The following is a 25,186-nucleotide window of genomic DNA, read 5'->3' on the forward strand; positions in this document are numbered from 1 at the left end:
AATTTACAAAGATATTGTCAATTATTAACATTTGCTTTAGGTAACTGCAGGGTTTTTGGGTGAGGAGCACTATTAGTTACAACAGAGAAATAAAAGATTACTTTCCAGTCTCTCTTGGATTATGGTTAGACTGAGACCAGGAACAGAGAAAGACATAGGTATAATACAGAAGGAAACCAAAAAGAAATTTAGAAAAATAATTTAATGCAGATTTATCTCTATATTTGTTTATATTCTTTTAAAAAGATGTTTGTTTCTTTACTTCATCTTTAAGTTTAAGTTTAATTCATCTTTAATGAGGGCTCTTTTATGTATTTATGTTTTTGGTCTTTCATGAAGCTTTTTTTAAAAAATTGAGTTATATTTCACATAGTATACATAATATTTGTCTTCTTAAAGTTTATCATTCAGTGGTTTTTAGTATATTCACGAATATGCAATCATCACCACTACCTAATTCCAGAACATATTCTTCCTCCAAAGAAACCACATACCAATTAATGTTTACTGTCCATTTTTGTTTCTCTGTAGTCTCTGGCAATCACCAATCTCTTTGTCTCTGGATTTGTCTATTCTAGGCATTTCATATAAGGAATCATACAATATGAAACCTTTTGTGTCTTGCTTCTTTTATATAGTGTAGTGTTTTCAGTGTTCATCCACATTTTAGCATGAATCAGTACTTCATTCCTTTCATATGGCTTGGTAATAGTCCATAGTGTGGATATACCACATTCTATTTAACCCATTTGAGAGTTGATGGGCATTGGTTTGTTTCTATTTTTTGGTTATTATAAGTTTATGTACAGTTTTTACTGGTACATATGTTTTCTTTCTTTCTTTTTTTTTTTGGGGGGGGGTGTATTTTTTTCTTCTTCTTCTTTTTGGTGGTGCTGAGGATCGAACCCAGCGCCTTGTGCATGCAAGGCAAGCACTCTACCCCAGCTCTTGGTGTATTTCTAGGAGTAGACTTGCTGGGTCATATGGTAGCTCCATATTTAAACTTGAGAGGAACTGCCAAATTGTTTTTCAAAATGTAACATTTTGCATTTTACCAGCCTGTGTGAAAGTCCCAATTCTCTACATCCTTATTAACACTTGTTACTATCTGTCTTTTTAAAATTCTGGCAACCCTAGTGTGTGTGAAGTGGCATCTCATTGTGGTTTTGGATTTTACTTCTCTGATGGCTAATGATGTGTGAAGCATCTTTTTTGGAGAAATGTCTATTTAGATCTTTGCCCATTTTTTCTTGGGTTGTCTTTGCGTTAAATTGTAAGAGTTGTTAATTTAGTCTGGATACTAGACCTTATCACATATATGACTTGCAAATGTTTTCTTCCATTACATTGGTTCTTTTTACTTTCTTTTTAAATTTTTGATGAAGCCCAGTTTCCTCCCCCTGCCCCTTTGTGGGTTGCTTGTGCTTTTTGTGTCATAGTTTAAAAAACCATTGGGAAAAGGATCTAAAAGGTTCTAAACTATTGCCTGATCTAAGGTCACCAAGATTTACACCAGTATTTCCTTCTAACCGTTTATAGTTTTAGCTCTTCATTTTAGGCATTTAGTCCATTTTGAGTTAATTTTTGTATATGGTGTGAGGTAAGGATCCAACTTCATTCTTTTATATGTGTAAAACCTTTGGCCCTTTGCTGAGTCTTACTTTTAGTAATTATTTTAGGTCTTTGATCTCATTTAATTACCATAACAATCTTGTGAGATATTTATTCCCATTATCAACTTGTCTTATTTTGAAACAGAGTCTTAAAAGCTAAATATCTTTTCCAAGGTCTGCTAGCTCAAGCCCCAAGTTTTGCCTTCAGAGCCCTACCATTTAACCACTAGGCTACACTTCCTTTTCTTTAGGAAATGTACATGCTTTTGGTCAAACATGAAGGCTGCTTAGAAATTAAGTGGCTCTGGAGGACTAAAGAACATTGTGGAACCAACACTATATGTTTCAAACACAAAGAAAAGAAAACCCCTTTGGGTTTTAAACTTTTATACCAATTCCTACTTTTATTCAGTAAACTTACTCCCTCTAGGATTCTTGGTAGAGAATTTTAGGATTGGATTCTTATTACCAAGGGCTGTAGTAGTGCTGACCTGAGAGCTTTCTGGATGACAACCATGTTCTGTATCCATGTTGTTCATTGTGTTAGCCACTCCCCAGATGTGGCTATTGAGCACTTGCAGGGGTAGTGAAACGGGAACTAAATTTCTTTTTACTGTGGTAAAATACACATAATATAACATTTCTCATTTTATATTTCCCCATCCGAAAATCTGTACTCAGTACTCCTCATTCCTCTCCCTCCCTGGCTCCATAATCCACCATTCTATTTTCTGAGTCTATGAACTTGGCTACTATAGGTACCAAGTACTTTCTATGACTCTAGGTCATACAAAGAGGATCCAGATTTCTAATTTTATTTCATTTTGTTAATTTAAATTTGAATAGCTCTGTATGGTTAATAGCTACTTACTGTTGGCCTAGAGCCAGGGTAGGCCTGGGAGAAGACCGCCTCTCACAAAATTGACACCTGCTATTTGACATAGTCTGAATCTGAGGCATTCAGTCCATGTCCATATTCCAGGACTTTGTGGCTGAGAGCGGAACCAAAGAGGTGAAGATCAAATAAACAAGCATCCCTCTAGTGCATAGAGACTCTGATGATGTCGCACAGAAGGATATTACTCCAGAATGCTAAGACCTGAGTTCTCTCCATGGACAGTCTGCTCTGGGGACTCTCTGCTCTTCATATTCCAGAGTACCTGCTTGGGATGTGAAATTATACATAAAGGTGTCTGCCCCTCTGGGAATGGCCTGAGGTGGGGAGAGGGCATCTTTCAGTGTTCTGCACTTGCAGGAACTGTCCCCTTCACAAGTTGGGTGGTGTAGTTAGGACTGTGTTTGGAAGGACAGCATCTTCTGTCAGTCATGAATCGCAGGAGGCGGAAGTGAAACTCCTCTAATTAACCACTGTGAAAGCGACTCACTCTCATTCTTGTTTTGTGGTTTCTGCAGTGCTGGACTTCAGCGATCCCTTCAGCACTGAGGTGAAGCCGAGAATCCTGCTCATGGGCCTGAGGAGAAGCGGCAAGTCGTCTATTCAGAAAGTTGTCTTTCACAAAATGTCACCCAACGAAACGCTGTTCCTGGAGAGTACTAACAAGATATGCCGGGAAGATGTTTCCAACAGTTCCTTTGTCAATTTTCAGATTTGGGACTTCCCAGGACAGATTGACTTTTTTGACCCCACCTTTGACTATGAGATGATCTTCAGAGGAACGGGAGCACTGATATTTGTCATCGACTCTCAGGTACAGCTCAATGCCTCTGGCATGATGGCCCTGAAGCCCTGCAGCCCCCACATCTCCCCACATTCATTTCTTTTTTTTTTTTTTTTTTTTTTTTTTTTAAATATTTATTTATTTTAGTTTTTGGCGGACACAACATCTTTGTTTGTATGTGGCGCTGAGGATCGAACCCGGGCCGCAGGCACACCAGGCGAGCACGCTACCGCTTGAGCCACATCCCCAGCCCCCCACATTCATTTCTGATGGCTTCAGTTTGGTTTTTGAAATCCAGAGTAGGCCTTTCTACCTAACCAGTCTTTCTTAGTCATGGCCTTCAGATTTTGCAAAGGAGAAAAGGCTCCCTTCTTCCAGCCTGACAAGCAACCGCCAACCCACCTTTAGAGGCCAAGGACCCCAAATATGTGTCACGCTCCCTAGGATCCCCTTGGCAGACATCTGTAAAAGATCACAGGTTCTGTACACCAAAAATCTATATAAGTGTATATTTAAATGTACATCATGTCCTGCGAAGGTAAAGTTTTAAGTGAACATTTTTCTTCTGAATCAAATTTTAATTATCACTAACACACAATTATGACATAATAACTGTCATATTTTAATAGATAACTATTAAAAAGTAAAATTTGAGATAAATATCTTTTCTAAGATGGACATTTTGATGTTTTTCCACTTAATTTATATATCCATGCTAGAATAAGCTGGGGTTGGATCAATTGGGTTTGTATAGATATTCAAACTTTCTTCACATGAATAAGTAGCAGATACAGGGTGAGTTTTATCATAGCATTTTTGTCCACTTATTTTCAATCCTTCCAAGTTATATCCCCTACATCACCCAGTTTTGGGTTGAAAAGTAGTTTACCAACAGACAGCCTGATTAGGTTCTCCTTCAACCTTCTTGAAAGCAAAGAAGAAGGAACCTCTGTGGACTGGTGAAGGGCTCTATTCTCCAGCTATTAGTGAGATTCACATGAGCCTTCCAAACTGGCTCTTTGACACCTGGGTTTCTATACCCTGGGGTTTTTCTCCTCTTATGTCTGTAAATGGGAGGAGGGAAAAGGAAACAGACCTGGTGCTTTTCTGGCAGATTGGTTTTAGGGAGGGTGCCTGTTTTGGGGTTTGGGTATTGATGCCTTGCAAACACTTTTTCACAGTGTCTGCGGCTTGAGGCCCAGACCACAGGCTCTCCCATAGACTGACAGTTTTACAGCTGTTGGGGAGTAAAAGGCAACAGATCCTCTAGGTGTGTGCTAAATCATCTATGAAGTTCAGGTATTTCCCTTTTTCCCTGACATTTCTCTGAAATTGCATACCTACCATCACGTTAGGCAGCTGTTGGTGTGATCACCTGGTCTTCCAGAAGCCCAGGGGTGTTAGGGAGTATTGCAGGGTGCCCAGCACCCCACCAGGGTAGGTTCCTGTCAGGAGGTGTGAGCCGCCTAAAAAATAAAATGTCTGAAATAATTAGTAAGAAATAGAGACAGAACCAGAAATTAGATATAAAAAGCAGAGCGCCTGTTAGGTCTTCCAGTCCTGATAGGAGCTGGAACTGAACAACTGGAAAAGGGCCCCAATTCTTGGTATGGCAGGGGTCTTGCAGTAAACAGGTTGACTGGCATTTTGGCAAGCCACACCCATCCCTGAGAGGCTGTCTGGCTCCAGCGGGTCACCCCATCTCCGAAACTGCTGAACTTGTGCCGGGGCTGGAAAGGAAGCCACATGAACCAGGCATTTTCAGACCAGCAGGGTTAGTGCTGGGAGTTCCCTATACCAGGCTTTCCTGCCTGATGGCTTCAATATCGTTTTAGTTCATGCATAGTTCACATGGATCATGGATGGCTTCCCTCAAGAGAGGAAGGGGTTATAGAGACTGTTGGTTATCATGGTTCTAAGACCACACTTGGAAAACCATTTTCTGAGAAACTGCTCATGCCTGAAAGGATCAGGAACTAGGTGCCTATTTATATAATATAATAATGAAATTTTCAACAGCCTTTCAGTTCCAAGAGGCCACACTGTACTTGTGCAGCTGTTTTTTAGGGTGGAAGTATGGAGGGGGGAAACTGGAAATCCAATGCCTGATCTATGGACAGCAGTTCACCCTCCCATTATCCCACCCAGAAATGCTGGTATTGTGTGTGCTTGTAGACACCTGAATCATATTTAGGGCCTGCTGTCAGCAGCTGCTTTCCTGGCTGTCCCACTTGTACTGACCTGTTTTCTGGCCCATCTGTGGCCTTGGCAGTATCCTCTGCCTTCCTGTCTCAGACCTGCCTGGACCCCAAGGGAATGGATAGAGCGTGTGCACAGTGCCTGGGAGTGTGGCTCCAAGGTGTGGGGATGTCATCTCTTCTAAGCTCCCTTTTCCCCTTGGGTTGCCCAATCCTGTGCCTGTACTTGTTGAATTAGGTAGCTGTAGTACTAGTCCTGGCCATAGTAAGTAGATTCCAACTAGATGACTCATTTCGAGACACAATGACTTAGTAAAAACTTACTTAAATACTATATTGTGCTAATATAGCATTTTGCATTTATGGAATTCAAATTTCCAATGCAAATCTATCTTAAGTATTTATTATATGACTGTAATTTGGCTAAAAAGTACACTTTTTAATTTTAGATCTCAACTGTATTTGGTTTTAATGTTACCTGAACATGAAAAGCAGAACTTCTGTTTGGCTTATTTTAGTTTTAAGGTTTTTGTTTTGTTTGTTGTAGGTCAGAGAAAGGTATAAATAAGAATGCTTGAATTCATCTTTTACAGTTACACTTTAAAAATGACCAGGGTGTCTGGGGGCATAGCTCAGTGGTAAAATACTTGATGAAGATGCTTGAGACCTTGGGTTCAATCCCCAGCACTGAAAAAGAAGAAGTAGGAAAACTCTGTTGAGTGCTATCATTTACTAAAAATGAAGAATAATCTAAAAACCAGAGTCAGAGCCTATATACTACTTTTTCATGTTTGCAGGAATCTTCATGATTATGAGCTTTAGGGAAATCAGATTTTAGGGAAGTGGCTCTCGACAGCACTTGGATGTCCTTTCCATTATTTCTAAGCAGCGTTCTTTTGGTCTGACACCTCATGTTTTTATTTTTTTGACTGTGAATTCTCACAATCACAGGATTTCCAGATAAATATATCCCCAAGGAGAAATTAAGTCCTCACAGAATGTTGTGAAATAAAAACGAATGAAAGCAAGAGTGATTTCCCACAAGCTCAGTGTAACTCTTCCATCCCCAGAAGAGACCACAGAATGTCCCTCTCTTCCTGAAGTCTTTGGATTCCAAAAAATTTCCACTTGACCCTGTTGGTGGTGATTGTGACCTACCTGCCTGTAATCCTAGATTTAATTGCAGAGTAGAGACTAGACAGTATGTTTTACCTTATTTTTAAAATTTTGTCATAGGAAACAATAACAGTGGGAAAAAATCATTTGCAATCCTCTGTTCTAATAAATGGAGAATTTTCTTCTTTCTAATGTCAATTTTAGTTTTTTTTTTTTTTTCCTTCAAAGCTGGGAATTGAACCCATGCTAAGCACACACTCTACCACTGAGCTATACTCCCAGTTCCTCGTTTTTGGCCCTTGAGGCTCTGTGCTGTTTTACCAGTTAGCTGGAAATGAGACCATATTATAGGCTTGGCAAGGAGTTTAGACTGGTGGTTTCTAATATTTTGAGATGTGATCCTCTCTAGACGTTGGGTTACTTTGCTTATAGACCTGTTCCCTTAACTTCCTGTTCAGTTAAAGATGAAAGCAATAATACTCTTTTGTGTATTAATATACATGCAATATCATGCACTTGTTTTAAGCACATAATTTAACGGTATATGTCATGTAATCACCTTATATTCAAGACTGTGTATTTCTATACCCACAAAGGTCCCCTTGGGCCCTTTCACAGACCATCCCTGTAATGCCCAGACTCAGTCAAGCACTGAAATGCTTTTTGTCACTGGTGATTAGTTGCTTTTTCTAGAATTTCAACCATTGGAGCTGTACAGTAGTAATGGTAGTTTTTATTTAATGCTTAATCTGCTGGCCCAGTGTCTGCTATTTGCCTTTCATTTTGAATAATTCTTCAGAGGGTATGTGTTCTTTTCTTCATAGTACCTTATTAGTATATTTAATATTTTGATTTACCTAGAGACTAGGGCTGCATTTTTATTGATTTAGTTTGGAGAACAGAAGAATGCCCAAAACATCCTGTTAAATTGGCTTTCTGTATTTTCCAGATTTGAAGTCATAATGGGGGGGATGAGCGTGGTTGTGAAAAGTCCTTTAAGTTCCTTTTTTTGCAATAAAAACAAGACCGGTCCACACCCTTCAAACTGGCAGTAACTCAGCTTCTGACAACACCAGGTGTTTGCAAGGGTCTGGCACCATCACACACTGCCTGGTCACGTTCAGGGTGCTGTGACCTGCCGAATCAGCCTGCAGGGTAGTGTGTGTTCGCATTACCACTGTGAAACATTTGGAATGTCCATCAACAGGCAAGTGTGGGATAAATTGTAGACCACCCATTACATGAAATGTCACAGAGTCCTTAAAAGGAAGAGTTATGTGCTAGAGTTAGTGCACTTAACAGAGATGAAAGCTCCTGGATGTAATGTTGAATGAAAAAGGCATACATACAACTTGATAGTTCTATAAATTTTTTTGTTCGTTGTTTTGTGGCACTGGGGATTGAACTCGGGTGCTCTATCATTGAGCTACATCCCCAAATCTTTTTTTAATTTTTATTTTGAGATAAGGTCTTGCAAAGTTACTGAGGCTTGTCTGAAACTTGTGATCCTCCTGCCTCAAACTCCTGAGCCACTAGGATCACAGGTATGCACCACCTTGCCCAGCCACTTCAGTAAACCTTTAAACAATGTAAATGAATGCTGTCTGTTGTTTGGGGATGCAGATGTGTATGGTGTAAAGAGATGAGTGAAAATAAACACTGAACTTGCGGTAGTAGTTGCCTTGAGTGGCTGGGTAGTGAGCTATGTTGGGAGAATGGGGAGAAATACACAGGGTTTTGGTGTTAATGCTTTGTTTTTTAAATAGTGATTGATACACAGGTATTTATTACATTGTCATAATAGAGAAAAAAATAGATCGCGCTGTTTGGAGCAATTACTCCACATTGGGGGTCCGAAAGCTTTCTGTAAGGGGCCAGATGGTAATATAGCCGAGGCTTTGCATACTGTACTGTCTCTGAGGAGCTTCCACAGAGGAAAGCGACTCAACTCTGCCTAGTGTCATGAAAGCAACCTCAGACTGCATGCAGACAAATTAGATGGCTGTTCCAATGTAAGTTCCTTATAAAAACCAGGTGGGACCCTGAGGACAAGGTGGGGCCTATGGCCCAGGGTATGCTGACTTCTCTCATCCAGTGTTTCTAAAATTGTTCTCTGAGCCCATTCCCCATTCTCCTAGTGATCCCTGTTGTGTCTCCATCTCTAATGGTTCCTCATGGTTCACCAAGAGACTTGGAAGGTGGGGAGGACAGTATTGCAGGGAAGGACTGAGGTGGTGTGAGGTCATTTCTCTTTCTGAAACTACAACTCGGATATTTTGTGATCATCAGCCTAGGTTACAGCTGCCTAAATCAGCTGCATTTTGTTAGCCTTCTCTTCTGTTTGTTAACACAACTTAGGTTTTCAAGCTTAGATTCCACGAGACCAGGTTTTAAGGGGAGTCTTTGCAAGACATTCTGAAGGACAGTAGCCACGTGGTAGGCTCGGGAGGGTGGAGCAGCCTCCTCTCACAGGCATTGCCTTTGTTCCCAGGATGACTACATGGAAGCCCTGGCCAGGCTCCACCTCACGGTGACCAGGGCCTACAAGGTGAACACCGACATCAACTTCGAGGTGTTTATTCATAAAGTGGATGGTCTGTCAGATGACCACAAAATTGAAACTCAAAGAGATATTCACCAGAGGGCAAACGATGACCTTGCAGATGCTGGATTAGAAAAAATCCACCTCAGGTGAGAACAGAAATCCCTCAGGGGTCCTAGTCAAGGATGGGAAAAAGCAGGTTTGGGCTCCACATTCACCATGATTGGCTTGGAACAGGCTGTAAATTTACCTTCTTTACCTGTTTTGTGCTATAGACACTGAAATAGGATTTAGGAAAGACAAGTTTTGTACATGCTAATTATTATTATTATTATTTTTTTTACCCCATTACCGGAGATTGAACTCAGGGGTGCTTAATCACTGAGCCACATCCCAGCCCTTTGTTTATTTTTTATTTTGAGATAGGGTCTCACTAAATTGCTGAAGCTGGCTCTGAACTTGTGGTTCTCCAGCCTCAGCCTCCCAAGTTACTGGAACTATAGGCGTGCCCGTCTTGCACATGCTAATTCTAATCCTTAGGGAAAGTAGTGTTTTGTTTTAACACATGGTCAAAGCTAAGCTTCTTCCCTCAGGTGAAAGAACATATAACAAAACCTGCGAATCTAATTCAGGAAGTTAATTGATGCTAAATTTTACAGTTCTTGATAAATATGATAGTATCTATAAACATAAATAAAGGAGTAGTCTAAAAATAGTTTATCTAGAAATACCTAGAGGAAAACAACTTCTTCATTCTTTGGTGGTGTAGTACACAATTCATTTTGCAAATTGGAGAATAAAAAAAGTTATATGATTCATTGTTAATAATTTAAGTTACTAAGCTAGACATTGAGAGGCTTGCATAAAGACTATCAGGTGCAGATTCTCTTGCAGAATGCATGGAACCTGGCAAAGGCAAATAAGGATGCATTTTTAAGCTTGCCAGTCAGCAGAATAGAACAGGTACAGTTCTGGCACTTGGGAAGGTGATGTGGAATGGCTTATTAAGACATGCTCGTTTTTTACCAAGGTTACTGTGAATTCTGAAGGGAGTAGTTCTGTGTGTTAGGATTGTAGATACAGAAGGGAGACTATTGGTGTTATACCATAGCTTAAGCAAACTATCCTTCAAAGAGAAGTATGGATGAAATATTGTTTTCTCTTTCAGCTTTTATCTGACCAGCATATATGATCATTCAATATTTGAAGCTTTTAGCAAAGTGGTTCAGAAACTGATTCCACAGCTCCCAACTCTGGAGAATTTGCTAAACATCTTTATCTCAGTAAGTAAATAATTTACTCCTGTTATAGTCATTTGAGGAATTTGAGAGGAACATTGCAAAAGTGAAAAGGGTCTTACTTCTGTTTGCTCTTACATAATTTCAAGATCATTTAATTATGATTTTTGAAGATTACTCCTTGATATTGTTCAGTTTTGGAGTTTAACTCCCAAAACGAAAATGTGTTACTTCACTGGCATTAAGTAGAGTGTTTATTCAAGTTGAGGGCATTCATCATCGTTAATAGAACCCTACCAGAGATAGAGAGCATAAGGCTTGCTGCATTAGTCAGGTTTCTCTAGAAAAACAGAGTCAACAGGAAGTATAATTATAAAAGTGGGACTTATTAGGTTGACTAGTGGGATCAGAAGCTGGATAGTCCACAATGGCCGGCTGCGAGCTAGAGAGCTGGAAGAACCAGTAGCTGCACAGTCCAAGAGGCTGGAACCCCAGAACAAGAGGGATCAACGGCTTCTGGAGAATTTGCTTTGGAATAGTGAAGAAGTGAGAGTTTAATCCTCAAGACGATTGCAGCAGCAATCAAGAACCCTTACAAGAGGAATCCAGCTTGCATATGCCATCTGCTTCTTTGTTCTTTCAATTTTTTATTTCATCCAAGTTGTCCTATTGGTTGGTGCTGCCCATGCTTAGGGAGGGTCTCCATTTTAGTTGGCTTTCCCACATGCCAGTCATTCCTAGATACACCCTCATTGATACACCATAATCCTCTTGATCCTTGGCATTTCATTGAATTGTCAATCAAGTTGACAATTCAAATTAACCATTACACTTGCTTTTGGTGGTGACTGCTTCTTGAATAACTTTTTATTTGTTTAACACTGTATGAATTATGTGCCAAAAGAGTCCTAAGAGTTAGGAAATAGTGCCCAATTTGTTTAGCTACAATAAATAATTTGCAGTAACCCTCCTTTTCATCTCTTCTGTAAGTCCATTATAAAGCTTAAAATAATAAGTTTAAGTTGTAATGCAGTGGTGCAACTTAAATTATTTGTAGCTTAATTTTTGCTCATTTATATTTTATATTGGGTCTGGCCTATAATTTTATGTAATCTGTACACAGTTTGAAGTCAGCTATCACTTTAAGGCAGCATCTTTTTTGTTTCAGAATTCTGGAATTGAAAAGGCATTTCTATTTGATGTGGTCAGTAAAATTTACATTGCAACTGATAGTACTCCAGTGGATATGCAAACCTATGAGCTCTGCTGTGATATGATAGATGTGGTTATTGACATCTCTTGTATTTATGGGTAAGTAAAACATTCATAAATGGCAATTAAGCCATCTTTCCCTTTCATAACTTCTTAGACACTTTGCATTTATCTATTTGACTTTAATACTTTTGTTTTAAATGACCAAGGTCTGTAAATAGACCACTTAGCATGCAATGATAATAACAAACAACTATTGAGCAAATGCCTGGCATTATGCTAATAACTTTATTGCATGCATCATATAGTTTAATTCTCAACTATTCCATGAGACAGGAATTACTTACTATACCCATTTTACAGATGAGGAAACTAAAGTTTACAGTGGTTAAGTTTCTAATTGATGCTCCCATTGTCAATAAGGAACAGAAATAGAATTTGAACTCAAGTCTAAATGATTCCTGATCCTCTGCTGAAAAATCTGTCAACATCTGTGGATATAAGTTAATCCTTAAACTCTGTCATTAACATTTCTATTAATCCTCTTGGTTACAGAAAATAACTGCTGAGTTTTTTTTAAATACACTTTTGATTTTCTGTGGCCAGCAAAGAATTATAAAACTAAGCAAACGACATTATCTGCTTATTAATAGTAGTTGTATGGTCTTGTGTTCTTAGAGATGTTTTATACACTTAAAATAATATCAAATAAACAGTGAGCCAGGTGCAGTGGTGCGTTCCTATAATTCTAGTGTCTCGGGAGGCTGAGGCAGGAGAATACCAAGTTCAAGGCGAGCTTCAGCAACTTCAGCAAGGCCCTAAGCAATTTAGTGAGACCCAGCCTCAAAATAAAAATTTAAAAAAAGGACTGGGGATGTGGCTCCGTGGTAAAGTATCCCAGGGTTCATTCCCCAGTGCCCAATAATTAAATAAATAGAAAAAGAGTGGGGAAGATTTATTGTATTATCAGAGATAGAAACAGTTCTGAATTAATTATACATTTGCCAAACAAGTCTTGTATAGATTGAGTGTGAACTAGCTGTTTCTTAGGATATTAGGATGTTGCTGTGGATACTGGACCTTAGGTTGTCGTCCTGTCGTGGACAAGCTGAACCTCTGGTCCATCTTCCTCTGCACTCATTGCCTGTGACCTGCCTCTCTTGGTACTCTGCCTCCTCTGTCAACTTCTGTGAGAGTGTCAATCTGTTTCTGTCTTCCACTGCCTAAAACTCCTCTGCTCACTCAGTTCAGATTCCCTTGACTGTCACCCCCAACTCCTGCACACACAAACACACAACACAGTCCCTTCCTGATGGATGGGGTAAGCCATACCTCGTAAGATTGTGGTGAAGGTGGAACCATTAGGCTCACAATGTGCCTTGACCTGGTGGTAGTTCCTGGATAAACTGTAGCTGCCATAATTTATTACTGCTGTTATTATTAAATGCTTTAAAAATAGACCCTATTTCCCAAAATTACTAGCTTGAAGTATCCTATTATTTTTAAGCCATAAGTGGATGACCTTGAAAGAGCCGTGGAGCTGAATGAACCCTGATTATGGTCTAGATTGCTGTAGTAATCAAGTACAATGAACAACACAATTAATCTGGCACATATTTAATGACATGCATGATCATTATTGTGCCATATGGTAATTAGACGAAAGTGGTAAGTTGTTTGTGTAAATGCTGTTAATCAGAGTTACTTTTACCCAGCTAAAACAAACAGGGTGAGGGAGGGAGGCTAGCAGGAGGAAGCTGGGCTTTACCATCAGATTTTTTTCTGTGGTGGAGTGCAATGTTCCCGAGAACCACAGGATTCAGGAAGAACCAGTCTGGGTCACAAATGATTTGCGGGCACTGGGGTTTCTTTGCTGGAGCAGTGAGCCTGCCCAGTTAACCAGCAAGGGGCCGGGTGGGGATGTTTGTGGAGACAGTGCCCTGCCCCCTTAGATAGTCTAGGAAGGAAGTGGCCCTGTAACTGGAGGACTTGATCCTCTTTCCCAGCTGCCCAGTGCAAAGGACCGGTGTTGAAGGTGGTGCCTCAGGAATCTCAGCTCAGGTTCTGCTCAGAGCTCTACACACACACACACACACACACACACACACTCTTTCTCTCTCTCTCTCTCTCTCTCTTTAAAATAAGTTCCATTTGTTATGTATATTCATTGCTTGTAGATGAAAACTTGTAGAACTTAGTTGTAGTTGCAAAACTTCACCAATTTCTACTTGTAATTTTATGGATATTTTTTGGTTGTGTTTGTTTGTTTTGTGGTACTGGGTTGAATTCAGGGGTGCTCTGCCACTGAGTTATATTCCCAGCACTTTTAATTTTTTTTATTTTGAGACAGGGTCTCATTAAGTTGCTGAGGCTGGCCTTGAACTTGCAATCCTCTTGCCTCAGCCTCCTGAGTTGCTGGGATTACAGTGTGAGTCACCATGCCTGGCTTTTTTTTCCCCCTAATTAGTTTGTTGTTTTCTTCCTTTTTTTCATTGTGAAATTAATATATATTATAGTATGTATACTTTTATGAAAGCATAAAGAATAAAATTAAAATAGCCCATAATCTTACCACCTAGAGACAGTCACTATTTACATTTTTTTTTAATATTTATTTTTTAGTTTTCGGTGGACACAACATCTTTATTTGTATGTGGTGCTGAGGATCAAACCCAGCGCCCCACGCATGCCAGGCAGCGAGCTACCGCTTGAGCCACATCCCCAGCCCTATTTACATTTTTTATATATTTTATTATTACTTCTCTGTGTAGTTTTAAGTATAATGAGATCACTTTGTATATATAATTTTATAACCTGTTTTTTTTTATTTAACATTATTACCTAAGAATTTTCCTGTGTTTTGTTAAATGCTATTTATTAATAGACAAAATGTTTGTTATCTATATATTCAAATGTTATATTTACTTGAAAATTTTAAATGCAGTTTTCTTCATTGGGTAAAACATTTTACATGTTTCAGTTTATTGCTCTTAGAGCATTACTTATAAGCAAGAGAAATTCAGTCTCCCAAGTAGCTTAGCTTAGACTTAAAATTTACTTTTAAGTAGTCCTGTAGAGACCAGTTTAAAATACTTTCAAAACAAAAAACAAACAAACAAAAAACCCCCTTCATTTCCTTTAAAATACTCTATAATTCAGGCTCATCGTTAAATCAAGCCTTTCATCCTAGCCCCTGTATATTACAAAATTAAAGCATTGGCTTTTGATATGAATCAGATCAGGTCTGAGGTCCTGGCTCCACCTCTGTCACCAGCTTTGTCCAAGTTGTCTTTCTTTCTCCAGTCTTAGTTTCTTCAGTGTCTAGCTTAGAGGATTTTTCTGGCAGAAATTGGATAATGCATGGTCAGAACTAAGAATGGTGTGTGTCACATAGTAAATGTTTAATAAATGCTAGCTCTTACTGTGAATTTGATAAGATTTAGCACAATTCCAGTTAAGTGAAAATTCTGGTCAGTTATTCATAGATTTGGGAAGTAAATATACATCAAAATGTATACAGCTGCAGATAAAAGGAAGGCTATGGGACATGTCCTTTGCCTATGATGGAAGTATTCACAACTCTTTGATTATACCAGTGTCTTTCGCGGGTTCAGTTTCTGTCATCAAAACCATCTTAATTATAACAGCAGTTAAAATTCTTTGTACATTTTATAGATTCTCAGGTTTATACTGAGAATCATATATGCATATTTATTTACTTAGGGAACTTTGACGTAATTGCTGTCAGTATATAAATGAGGAAATTGTGGCTCAAAGAAGTTAACTAAACTTGTCCAAGTTCACATGATAAATAAGAGCTGGGTATAAACCCAGGTTTATCTGTCTGCAGACTACACCTTTTCTTAAGAAAATAGACCAACATATTAATTTAACTATTTTGAAAAAATTTCAAGCTACAGGAAATCTTATATCCATGTTGGGATTTACCAGTCGTTACTAATTTGCCATGTTTATTCTTTTTTCCTAATACATACTCTTTGTGTGTTTTTGCTGAACCATCTGACAGTAAGTTTCAGACCTTGATTCTTTGATCTTGGCCACTTGAACATGTATCTGTTAAGAACATGGACATTCACTGTAGGACCATGATTTAAGTAGCAAGTGGAGCAGATTTAGCCTGGCTATATTACTCTTGTTATTTAATACATAAACCCATATTCAGTTTTTACCAAACGTCCCAATTCTGTCTTTTATAGCAGTTTTTCCCCTTGTTCAGGGTTCAGTCCAATATTTGGCTGTCATGTCTCTTGAGACTCTAATTGTTTTTCAGCCTTTCTTGGTCTTTCACCAGATCATGCTTTTGACAGCCTGCTTTTGACAGCCTGGCTATTCTACCATGAAGCCCTTGGCTGTGGAGGGGAGAAGAGTTCACTGAGATATTTTGCTGAATGGCACTGCAAGTGTAAATGACATCATTTTCTCTGTGTTAAAGCTGGTCTCTATTACTGGGTTGCAATTTTTAATTCTTTCTTAATGATCAAATACATTTTGATTTCTGTCCCCATTTAGTCTCAAAGAAGATGGAGCAGGAACCCCCTATGACAAGGAATCAACAGCCATTATAAAGCTGAATAATACAACTGTTCTTTATTTAAAAGAGGTGACAAAGTTCCTGGCTCTCGTTTGCTTTGTCAGAGAGGAAAGCTTTGAAAGAAAAGGTAATTTTTTAAATGTGATTTAAAAGAAGCACTTCAATTCATTCTGCCTTCCTTGCTTGTTGAATGTGAGTGAATGACAGCATGCCCTTGAAGCTTCCGGACTTTAGTCACAGGCCCTTTTGGCAGGCAGGCCTCAGGTAGTTCAGAGATGGTGGGGTTTCACTGAACCTGCCTGCCCCCTAGTGGTGTGGCTGTGATTGCAATGAAGTGAAGTAGACCTGAGGATTCAGCCAGGGGCCTGAGCATCTCTGAAAGTGAATGGTTGCATGGTTCCCGGGCTGTGTCTGAACCAGGAAAGGACTCCCCAGCTTGTGCTAAGGGTGGAGACTCTCCCTCAGTCTCCCTCTGGAAGGTCTAGGTGACGGTGTGACCATTTAGTCTCTTCATGTAAAGGAGGGAGCAGCAAGACATACAGCATTAAAGCTAGACGGTGTATGACTTTTTTTTAGCCTAAAAAAAAGTAAATCTTTGTGATGTTGGGAAGTGGGTTCTAGGGATTGAACTCAGCATGCTCCACCACTGAGCTATATGCCAATCCTTTTTTTTTTTAAATTTTAATTTTTTTATTTCTTACATACATGACAATAGTGGAGTGCATTGCATTCATAATTATCCATTCACAGCACAATTTTTCATAACTGTATATAAAATATGTTCACGCTAGATTATGCCATTATTCATAAGCTCTCTTTTTTGCATACAATTCTTAATATACCTTTATACCACCATTTATCATATCTCTGTTTGTATATAAAGTATGATGACACCAAATTCACATCTTCATACATGTATTTTGTATAATGATGACTGTCTCCTTCCACCATCTAGCTAGTCCCCTTCTCCCTCCCTTTTCCTCCCACCTCTATTCCCTATCTAGAGGTAATTTTCCTCCCATTCTCTCCCTCCCTATCCTACTTTGAGTCACACTCCTTGTATCAGAGAAAATATTGGGCATTTTGGAGGGGGGATTGGCTTATTTTTTATTCTTTAAAAAATGATTGCAGTACTGGGGATTGAACTTAGGGGTACTCTACCTCTGAGCTACCTTCCAAGTCCTTTTATTTTTTATTTTGAGATAGGGTCTCATTAAGTTGCCAAGACTGTCCTTGAACTTGGATCCTCCTGCCTGAGCCTCCTAAGTAGCTAGGATTATCTGGTATTACAGCTGTGTGCCAGTGTACCCCACCTTCATAATACTAGATCTTCAAAACACAGTGATAGTATCATGATTCCAAAAAGGGAAAATCCTGCTTCAAAATAAAAAAATAAAATGGACCAAGGATGTAGCTCAGTAGTAAAGGGTAGGGGTGTTATGGTGGCTTACAGTGCATATTTGCAAAATGTCCATCAGAAAGATTGTATGGATTTATGCTGCTAAGAGATAATGAGTGTGTTCAGTTTTCTGTGTTCTGATTTTAAGAAGTTTACCATTGAAAACTAGTATATTTCTTAAATTTGCATTTTCTTTCTTCTTCCTGAAGCTGTGTATTTTTCCTGTTTACTATGACTGACCAAGTTTCCTTGTTTCTTCCCCCACCAAGAATTTTTAATTAAGTGGTATTCATCCTTAATTACAAATTCTTGATGGGGGTAGAAACAAGGAAGTGGTATTCATCCTTTAATTTTTGTTTCCTTTATTCTTGCTGAAAGCAAGAACAGATAATATATTAGAGTCATGGAATTTTGAAGATAGGACTATATATTATTTTACATATGATTTTACTCAGACCCAGAAAATAAAAGCGACTTTCCCTGGAGCTTCCCCAACCAGTGGGCAGTCAGGGACTTATAGAGGCAGTTTTATGTGTGAACATGTGTTTTTAACCACTGTATGCCTGTTTTGTTGGTTAAAGTTATTTCCCAGATTTATTGGTGGTTGATATTTCACAAAGCTAAGAGAAAGAGAAGTAATGTAAATAGTATGCCTTCTCTTCCAAAACCACATAGGCCAATGGCAGGTTCTAAAGTTTAGGGAGAATTACAGTCCCTACCTGGAGATCTTTTTTTTGTTGTTGTTTTAAATGTTCAGATAGATTTTATTTTAGTTGTCAATGGACTTTACTATTTATTTATTTATTCATTTATTTATTTGTGTGCAGTGCTAAGAATCGAGCCCAGTACCTCACATGTGCCAGGCAAGAGCTCTACCACTGAGCCACAACCCCAGCCCTCTTGTTTGTTTTGAAATGATTTTAGATTTAACAGAAAAGTTGCAAAAATAGTACATAGTTTTCATATACTCCTTATCCACCTTCCCTCACATCTTACATACTAAAACTGAATTTTCAAAACTAGGAAATTAATGGCAATATAATACTATTAATTCAACTATGGACCTTATTCAAATGTCAACAGTTTTCACACAAATGCTCTTTTCAATCCCAGAATCCCCAACTTGATTTAGTTATTTTTTTCTTCTGATCTTTTCCAGTCTGTGACAGCTTCTTGTTTCTCATGTCCTTGACTTTTCATTATGTAGAATATCTGCTGATTTTACACAGTGGAGATTATGCACTGTGACAAGAGCACCACACAGAAGTGATGTCTGAGTGCTACTATAAGTGGTTTGGATTGTTGTTATGTCTTGTTACTAGAATGCTAACCTTGAGCTTGATAGTGTAGCATCTCTCCTGTTTTCTTTTTTTGGTACTGAGGATTGGATGCAGGAGTACTCTACTACTGAGCAATATCCCCAGTCCTTTTTATTTTTAACTTTGAGACAGGGTCATGCTTGCCTTTAACTTGTGTTCTTCCTTCCTCTTTCCAAGTTGCTATTGTTTCAGGTGTGTGGCTTCTCCTTAAACTTTTGCCCACTGACTTTAATATCCCTCTATGATTGGGGAACTAGATTTAAGCAGGAGTTTATTACACGGGTCTTCCATAAGTTATTCCTAAACTATGACTGACCAAGTTGCCTTGTTTCTTCCCCCACCAAAAACTTTTAATGAAGTGGTGTTCATCCTTTAATCTTTGTTTCCTTTACTTTTGCTGAAAGCAAAAACAGATAATATATTAGAGTCATGGAATTTTGAAGATAGTGGGATCATTTGACAACAAGCAGATTTTGTAAAAATTTATGAAGCTAAGTGGAAATAAATATGAGTTTTAATGTAATAACTAAGAATATAAGAAAATGGGTACATTTAATGTTTGACCTTGTCATATGTACTTTTTTAGGGTGGCCAGTCCATATCTGTCTTCTTGGGACCAAAGGGATTCCTGGGACAGGAAACCTTCAGTGCTGATACTGGGAAAGTCCCAGGTGAACACAATGAGTTGATCACTCTAGCTACCAGGAGTATCTTTGAAGAGAATTTAGTGCTTGTAATGCATGGGATATTTGGTTTTGTTATTCTTGAGTCCTGTTGGTGCCAATAATCTACACTTGACTTTTTCTCATGTTGGTTTCCTTCTGAGTTTTTATTAATGACCTGGTGATGGCTTTGGTGGAAGAGGTAGGCATCTTGGGAAAGGTTAAAAAGTAAGAAAGTCTGAGCTTTCCTCAGGATGTTAGAAGAGAACTTATGGGAGAGGAACTTGGATTTGTTAGTTGTTTTTTTTTTTTTTTTGGTTATTTTCTTCGAGTTCCCTGAATGTTTTTAAGGTGCAGCTAAGGTTGGGAACTGCTGAATCTGAGAAGGTGAGACTGTATTAAGTGTGGATGGAGGTGATGGTAGTATTTATGCTGTTCACATCTCTGTTCTTGTATTTTCAACTGCCTTTCCTGATAGGGCAGATCTAGCAAACACTTTTTATGAATGCTTATTTCATTTAAAAAACCTCACTTGTGAACCTTTTAAAACTAACACGGCAAGATTACTCTCATTTTGAAATGTGTGAAGATGAGTGAGTTAAGATTTCTCAAGATCTACCTATAGGATGTCTCTAAAATCTCCTCAAGTTGATCATTTAATTGTACCCTTTGCTTGAGCCAGATTCCTTGAGCTGAGCTTTCTTTCTGTAAAAGTTTATTTTACATGTCAGCAGATAATGTTGAGATTGTTCTCATATTTCCTAGTTAGATTTACACTAAAAAAGAGAATTTCTTTGCTCCTTGTTTATTTTTTATTACTTTCCCCCTGATTGTCTCACAGGTCTTTTCTTGAGGAAATCTGCTGTGAATGGGTCATACTGCATTTGTGGGTCATTGTTTCTGCAGCAGCAGCAGCAGCAGGGACCACTACCTAGACTTTCCCTCTAGAAGCTGAGATGGTTGTCCCCCTTGCCCGTGCACTTGCAGTTAGTTGTAATACAGAGTTGAAGAATTTCATCCTTGACTGGAATTCCATTTCTTTCTTTGATGGGGTTCTGGAAGCATCACATGATAGATGGAAATAATTGTTGGGCCAGTAAATTTAAAGATGGCAAATAGAACCAACCACTTTATCTTTGGTATAAATATAATGTTGCTTTCAACACTTTTACTTTTGAGAATGAAAAATGCTTCAGATTTTGGATTATCTTTTATTCTGCTACATTTTCACACTGCTGACTTATTTATAAAATCATAAACAAGATTCTCTTTTGCTATTTCTCCATTTAAAATTTACTTATTATTGAAAAGCTGAACTTTTGTGTCATTGGTTATTGAGTTCCTGAGTTTGGAGCAGGCATGAGGTGACTAATACCGTTTCCAGAATCAGGCACTTTGCTTTCCCTAGGGTTTATGAGAATGGTTTAAATATAATAGATATTCAGTAAAGATTGATTGATTAGGGCTGGGGATATAGCTCAATTGGTAGAGTGCTTGCCTTGCATGTGGAAGGTTATGGGTTCAATCCCAAGCTCCAAAAAAAAGATTGATAGATACTGTGACTTCGATATCTCAGCTGCACTTCAAATCAGGGTCTGCCTCCATTCAGAGTCAATTTACTAATGCCTTTTGGTATTATTATTTCTTAGTTGTATTAAACTTTAATTCTGAAAGGTTAAAAAAAAAAGTGTGCAGTTAGATGGTTCTTAAAATCTTTTGGGCTGGCACACACCTGTTATCCCAGTGACGTGGGAAGCTGAAACAGTAGGATTGTAAGTTCAAAGACAGTCTCAGTAACTTTGTGAGACACTATCTCAAAAAACAAAAGAGCTAGGGATGTGGCTCAGTGTTTAAGAGCCCTTGGGTTCAATCCCCAGTACCAAAAAAAAGAAAAAAGAAAATAAATAAAGAAAAGAAATTCAAAATACTTTTGGGTCATAGATGCCTTTGAAAATGTGGTATATACAATATACATTGGAACCTTTCCTCAGGAAAACATTTACCTTCACAATACTGCCTGCAATTCCCACAGCCCAGCAGCAGACCTCTTGGGGAAATCTGGCTGTGAGGTTATAGCTGCTCCTCTATCACCCTCTACTGGCTTGTCCTGGTCATGGCTGACATGAGATTATTTCTGCATGGCATTTATAAATATTTTTGTTCTCTTCTCCAGGGCTTATTGACTATAATTTTCATTGCTTCCGGAAAGCCATACATGAAGTTTTTGAGGTGAGAATGAAAGTAGTAAAATCTCGAAAGGTTCAAAATCGACTTCAGAAGAAAAAAGGAGCCACCCCTAATGGGACCCCTAGAGTGCTGCTGTAGGTGAAGTTTCAGGAACATCTTTTGAAATCAGACCTTTTTGATGAGGCTGCTGCACCATGTTGTACTAAAGAAAGAGGAAGAAGATTGGTACACATGACACGGATTCATTGTAAAAAAAAAAAAGAAAGTTCCTGCAACCCTCTTGATTTTCTCTTTTTTAAAAATAAAGTAAGCACTTTGAAGCAAAAACTTGTATATTAACCATGAAGTGAAATCCCCTGTACTTTCATTACACAAATGTAAACTTTTATGGTCGATAGTCAGAAAAATCCCATGTGAGAACTGCCAGGAACTGTACATATGTTGCACTTTTTCACTTTTTTTTTTCCTTATTGAACTGAACTTTGACTTTTCTAAGATCTTTTCTGTACATGGTATCAAGAACATGCCTACTGAAGTCCATATCCATATAGCAGAAATTAATCCAAAATGTTAGCTTGGTAATGACTTTTTGTAATATTTGGGGTCTTTACTACTAATTATTGAGGGAAGTAATTTTTTAATGGAGCTGGAATAGATTGGGGCTGTAAGTTCCAGGAGCAATAAGAACTATTCCCTAATACAGATATAAGCAAGATTTTTGTAGAATAATATTATCACCAAACTTATATAAAAATTTATATCACCATGGCTGGGCTTCCCTACCCAACAGTTTTTGTTGTTGTTGTTGCTTTTGTACCAGGGATTGAATCCAGGGACACTCAACCACTGAGCCACATCCCCAGCCCTTTTATTTAGAGACAGGGTCTCACTGAGTTGCTAAGGACCTCACTAAGTTGCTGAGGCTGGTTTTGAACACACAATCCTCCTGCCTCAGCCTCACATGCTGCTGGGATTACAAGCATGCATCACTGCACCCGGCTCCCCACAGCTCTTTACCTCAGCATACACCTCTGTAGTCACTTTACACAGGTAGGTTTTTTTCTTGTTTTGCTGCATTACTGTTTTAGAACTTTGGGGACCAGATTTCCAAAATGGTGCAGATCATGGAGAAAAATAACATTCACTAAGGCAGGGTTTCTGGAGGCTCTTCTGTCCTTGTCAGGTGGGATTAACATAACATCAGAGGCCAAAAAGTTTCCCAAAATGTAGGCAATCGAGAGCTGAAGACTAAAAAAAATACATATACGATTTATGTTTAGTTCCTGTTCAATGGCCTATTGTGCTACATTTAAAATCTTTATTTGGAATTAGTTTTTTATTGCTCCATGACCACAGTGAATGGAGCAAATCTCCCATCTCCACCATAGAGCTTAACCCTGTTGGTTCCATTTGTCAACTTGAGTCACCTTTTTGTCTGTATAATGTGCCTGATGTCCTCTGCCTGTTCCCACCTTGTGACTAAAGTCAATTAATAACCAGTATGTTCTGCAAAGTTGAAGAGCCATCTTGAAACTCCCAGACAATCAGTTGGAAAAGGATGGCCAGAAGAAGATAAAGTCTGCTGTGCAATTTTTTTCTGTGAAGTTCATTCACTTGTGTTTAACTTAGATTAGTAGGAAATCAAGAATCTTGAATCTTTTTTGGAAGTGGATACTGGGAATTGAAACCTAGGGACATTTTACTCCTGAGCCCTGTGCCAAACCATTCCATGATAATTCTTTCTTTCTTTCTTTTTTTTTTTTTCATACTGGGGATTGAACCCAGGGGACCTTAACCACAGAGACATCCCTAGCCCTTTATTTTGTATTTTGAGGCAGGATCTCACTAAGTTGTTTAGGGCCTCGCTAAGTTGCTGAGGCTGGCTTTGAACTCAAGATCCTTCTGCCTCTGCCTCCCAAATCACTAGGATTACAGGTGTGCACCACTGCATCCGGTTTCCAAACAAATAATTCTTTCTATACAAAGGTTAGCACTCTATAGCATGCTTGTGGGGCATTAAAAAAATAATTTGTTTAAAACAGAGCCTCCTAGGGTTATCAAAGCTGGTCCTAGCAAAATATATAAAGTCCCTAAAGCACCTTGTCCTTGAACTCTCCCACTTCTCTCAATGGCTTTTTTCCAACTTCTCTTTCCTCTCCCTAAAGTCCTATTCCTTCAAAGATGGTAGCTGGAATTAAAGTTGGTAGCAGATTGGGCTTTAAGGTTTGAGCCTCCCAAGAGTCTAAAAATCACTAAGGCACCCTAACTCCCTTTCCTCATGACTTCTGCTCACAAACCTGGCTGAGCAGGAGTCAGGGTTCCAGGGAAGTTTTCCTGATTTCTGGAGCTATCTCCTATTGGACTTTTGCCAACGGGTCTGAAACATGTGGGTTATTCTTACAAATCTAATTCTCTAGGATTTTTTACAGGATGTTTCTCTTTGAATAAGCAAATACAGAGTCAAATTTCTAACATTACTTTATTGTCAAGATAGAGACACTTGTCTATATGGTAATTCACATGTTAAATATATCAATGTATATATATTTAAGAACCAGGTGGAACTTTCATTTTTAAGCTAGGTATATGATGGGTTTTATTAAAATGTGCCTTAAAAGCCTATTACTTCAAGAGTAAATGATTCTTTGGGGGAAAGGCAAAAATAATCTGTGACACAGGACCCAAATTCATGGTAGTAAGTGCACTCTTTGGTTAATCACATGCTAATATAGATGACATGTTAATATAGATGACTGCCTCAAACCGTGTGTGACAATGATCTCTTAATTAAAAAAAGATGTAGGAATTGTGTCTAAGTGTTCAGTTTTTCAAGTTTGTTCAACTGGAATTGCAACACCTTTTCAAATCCTTTTGCATTTTATTTAGATATGGGAGTTTGCTTACTGCAGTGTGTCTCACCACATTTTGTACTCAAACATGGTTATAAACAAAAGTCCACAGCTCGGGATGTAGACCTGCCTGCCACGTGCAACAGCCTGTGTTTGCATCATGAATTAACAGCCCCCAAAACAGAAAGGCCAAACGTGGCTATAGTAGTGACTGTACTGAAACATTTTTGTTTGACTCTGAAGCTTGCAAACTTGATTGCAGGTTTCTAGAGCGAGGTAGTCCTTTATCATTTTGAGTCATTTAAAACCTCTACATAGAGGTGAATTAGACTGTGAATTATCATCTTTGGTTATTTTCAGTGATGTAGATTAATGTGAATGACTAGTATGGAGTGTCATTGAAGGAATATAAATAAAGAACTGGTTAACATTCACAAATATGTTATTTTATGAACACAATATATACGTTGGACCCTTAAATATAAAACAACTAAAAAGCATATCATGACTTAAAAAAAATCACAGAAATACTGTTATATATGGGTTATATACCAACTCTGTCCATATTCCAGAAAAACAGCTGAACTGTCATGATAATTGAAGTATAGTGTGCATTTGAC

The 25,186-nt window shown here is 38.4% G+C and overlaps 1 protein-coding gene across 1 annotated transcript in view; it reads left to right on the forward strand.

Moving 5' to 3' along the window:
* Positions 1 to 24,528, forward strand: part of Rragd (Ras related GTP binding D) — a 42,713-nt gene extending 18,185 nt beyond the window's left edge. Inside the window, exons 2-7 of the mRNA XM_046431488.2 lie at positions 3,027 to 3,322; positions 9,098 to 9,297; positions 10,317 to 10,431; positions 11,555 to 11,697; positions 16,129 to 16,277; positions 21,704 to 24,528. Of these exons, the coding sequence (XP_046287444.1) occupies positions 3,027 to 3,322; positions 9,098 to 9,297; positions 10,317 to 10,431; positions 11,555 to 11,697; positions 16,129 to 16,277; positions 21,704 to 21,855 (1,055 nt within the window). The 3' untranslated portion in view covers positions 21,856 to 24,528. The remainder of the gene's footprint in view (positions 1 to 3,026; positions 3,323 to 9,097; positions 9,298 to 10,316; positions 10,432 to 11,554; positions 11,698 to 16,128; positions 16,278 to 21,703) is intronic.
* The last annotated feature ends 658 nt before the right edge of the window (positions 24,529 to 25,186 follow it).

The sequence above is a fragment of the Marmota monax genome, unplaced genomic scaffold, assembly GCF_021218885.2.
Source record: "Marmota monax isolate L192 unplaced genomic scaffold, Marmota_monax_Labrador192_F-V1.1 WCK01_AAM20220418_F8-fsc00013, whole genome shotgun sequence".
In the NCBI taxonomy this organism is placed as follows: Eukaryota; Metazoa; Chordata; class Mammalia; order Rodentia; family Sciuridae; genus Marmota; species Marmota monax.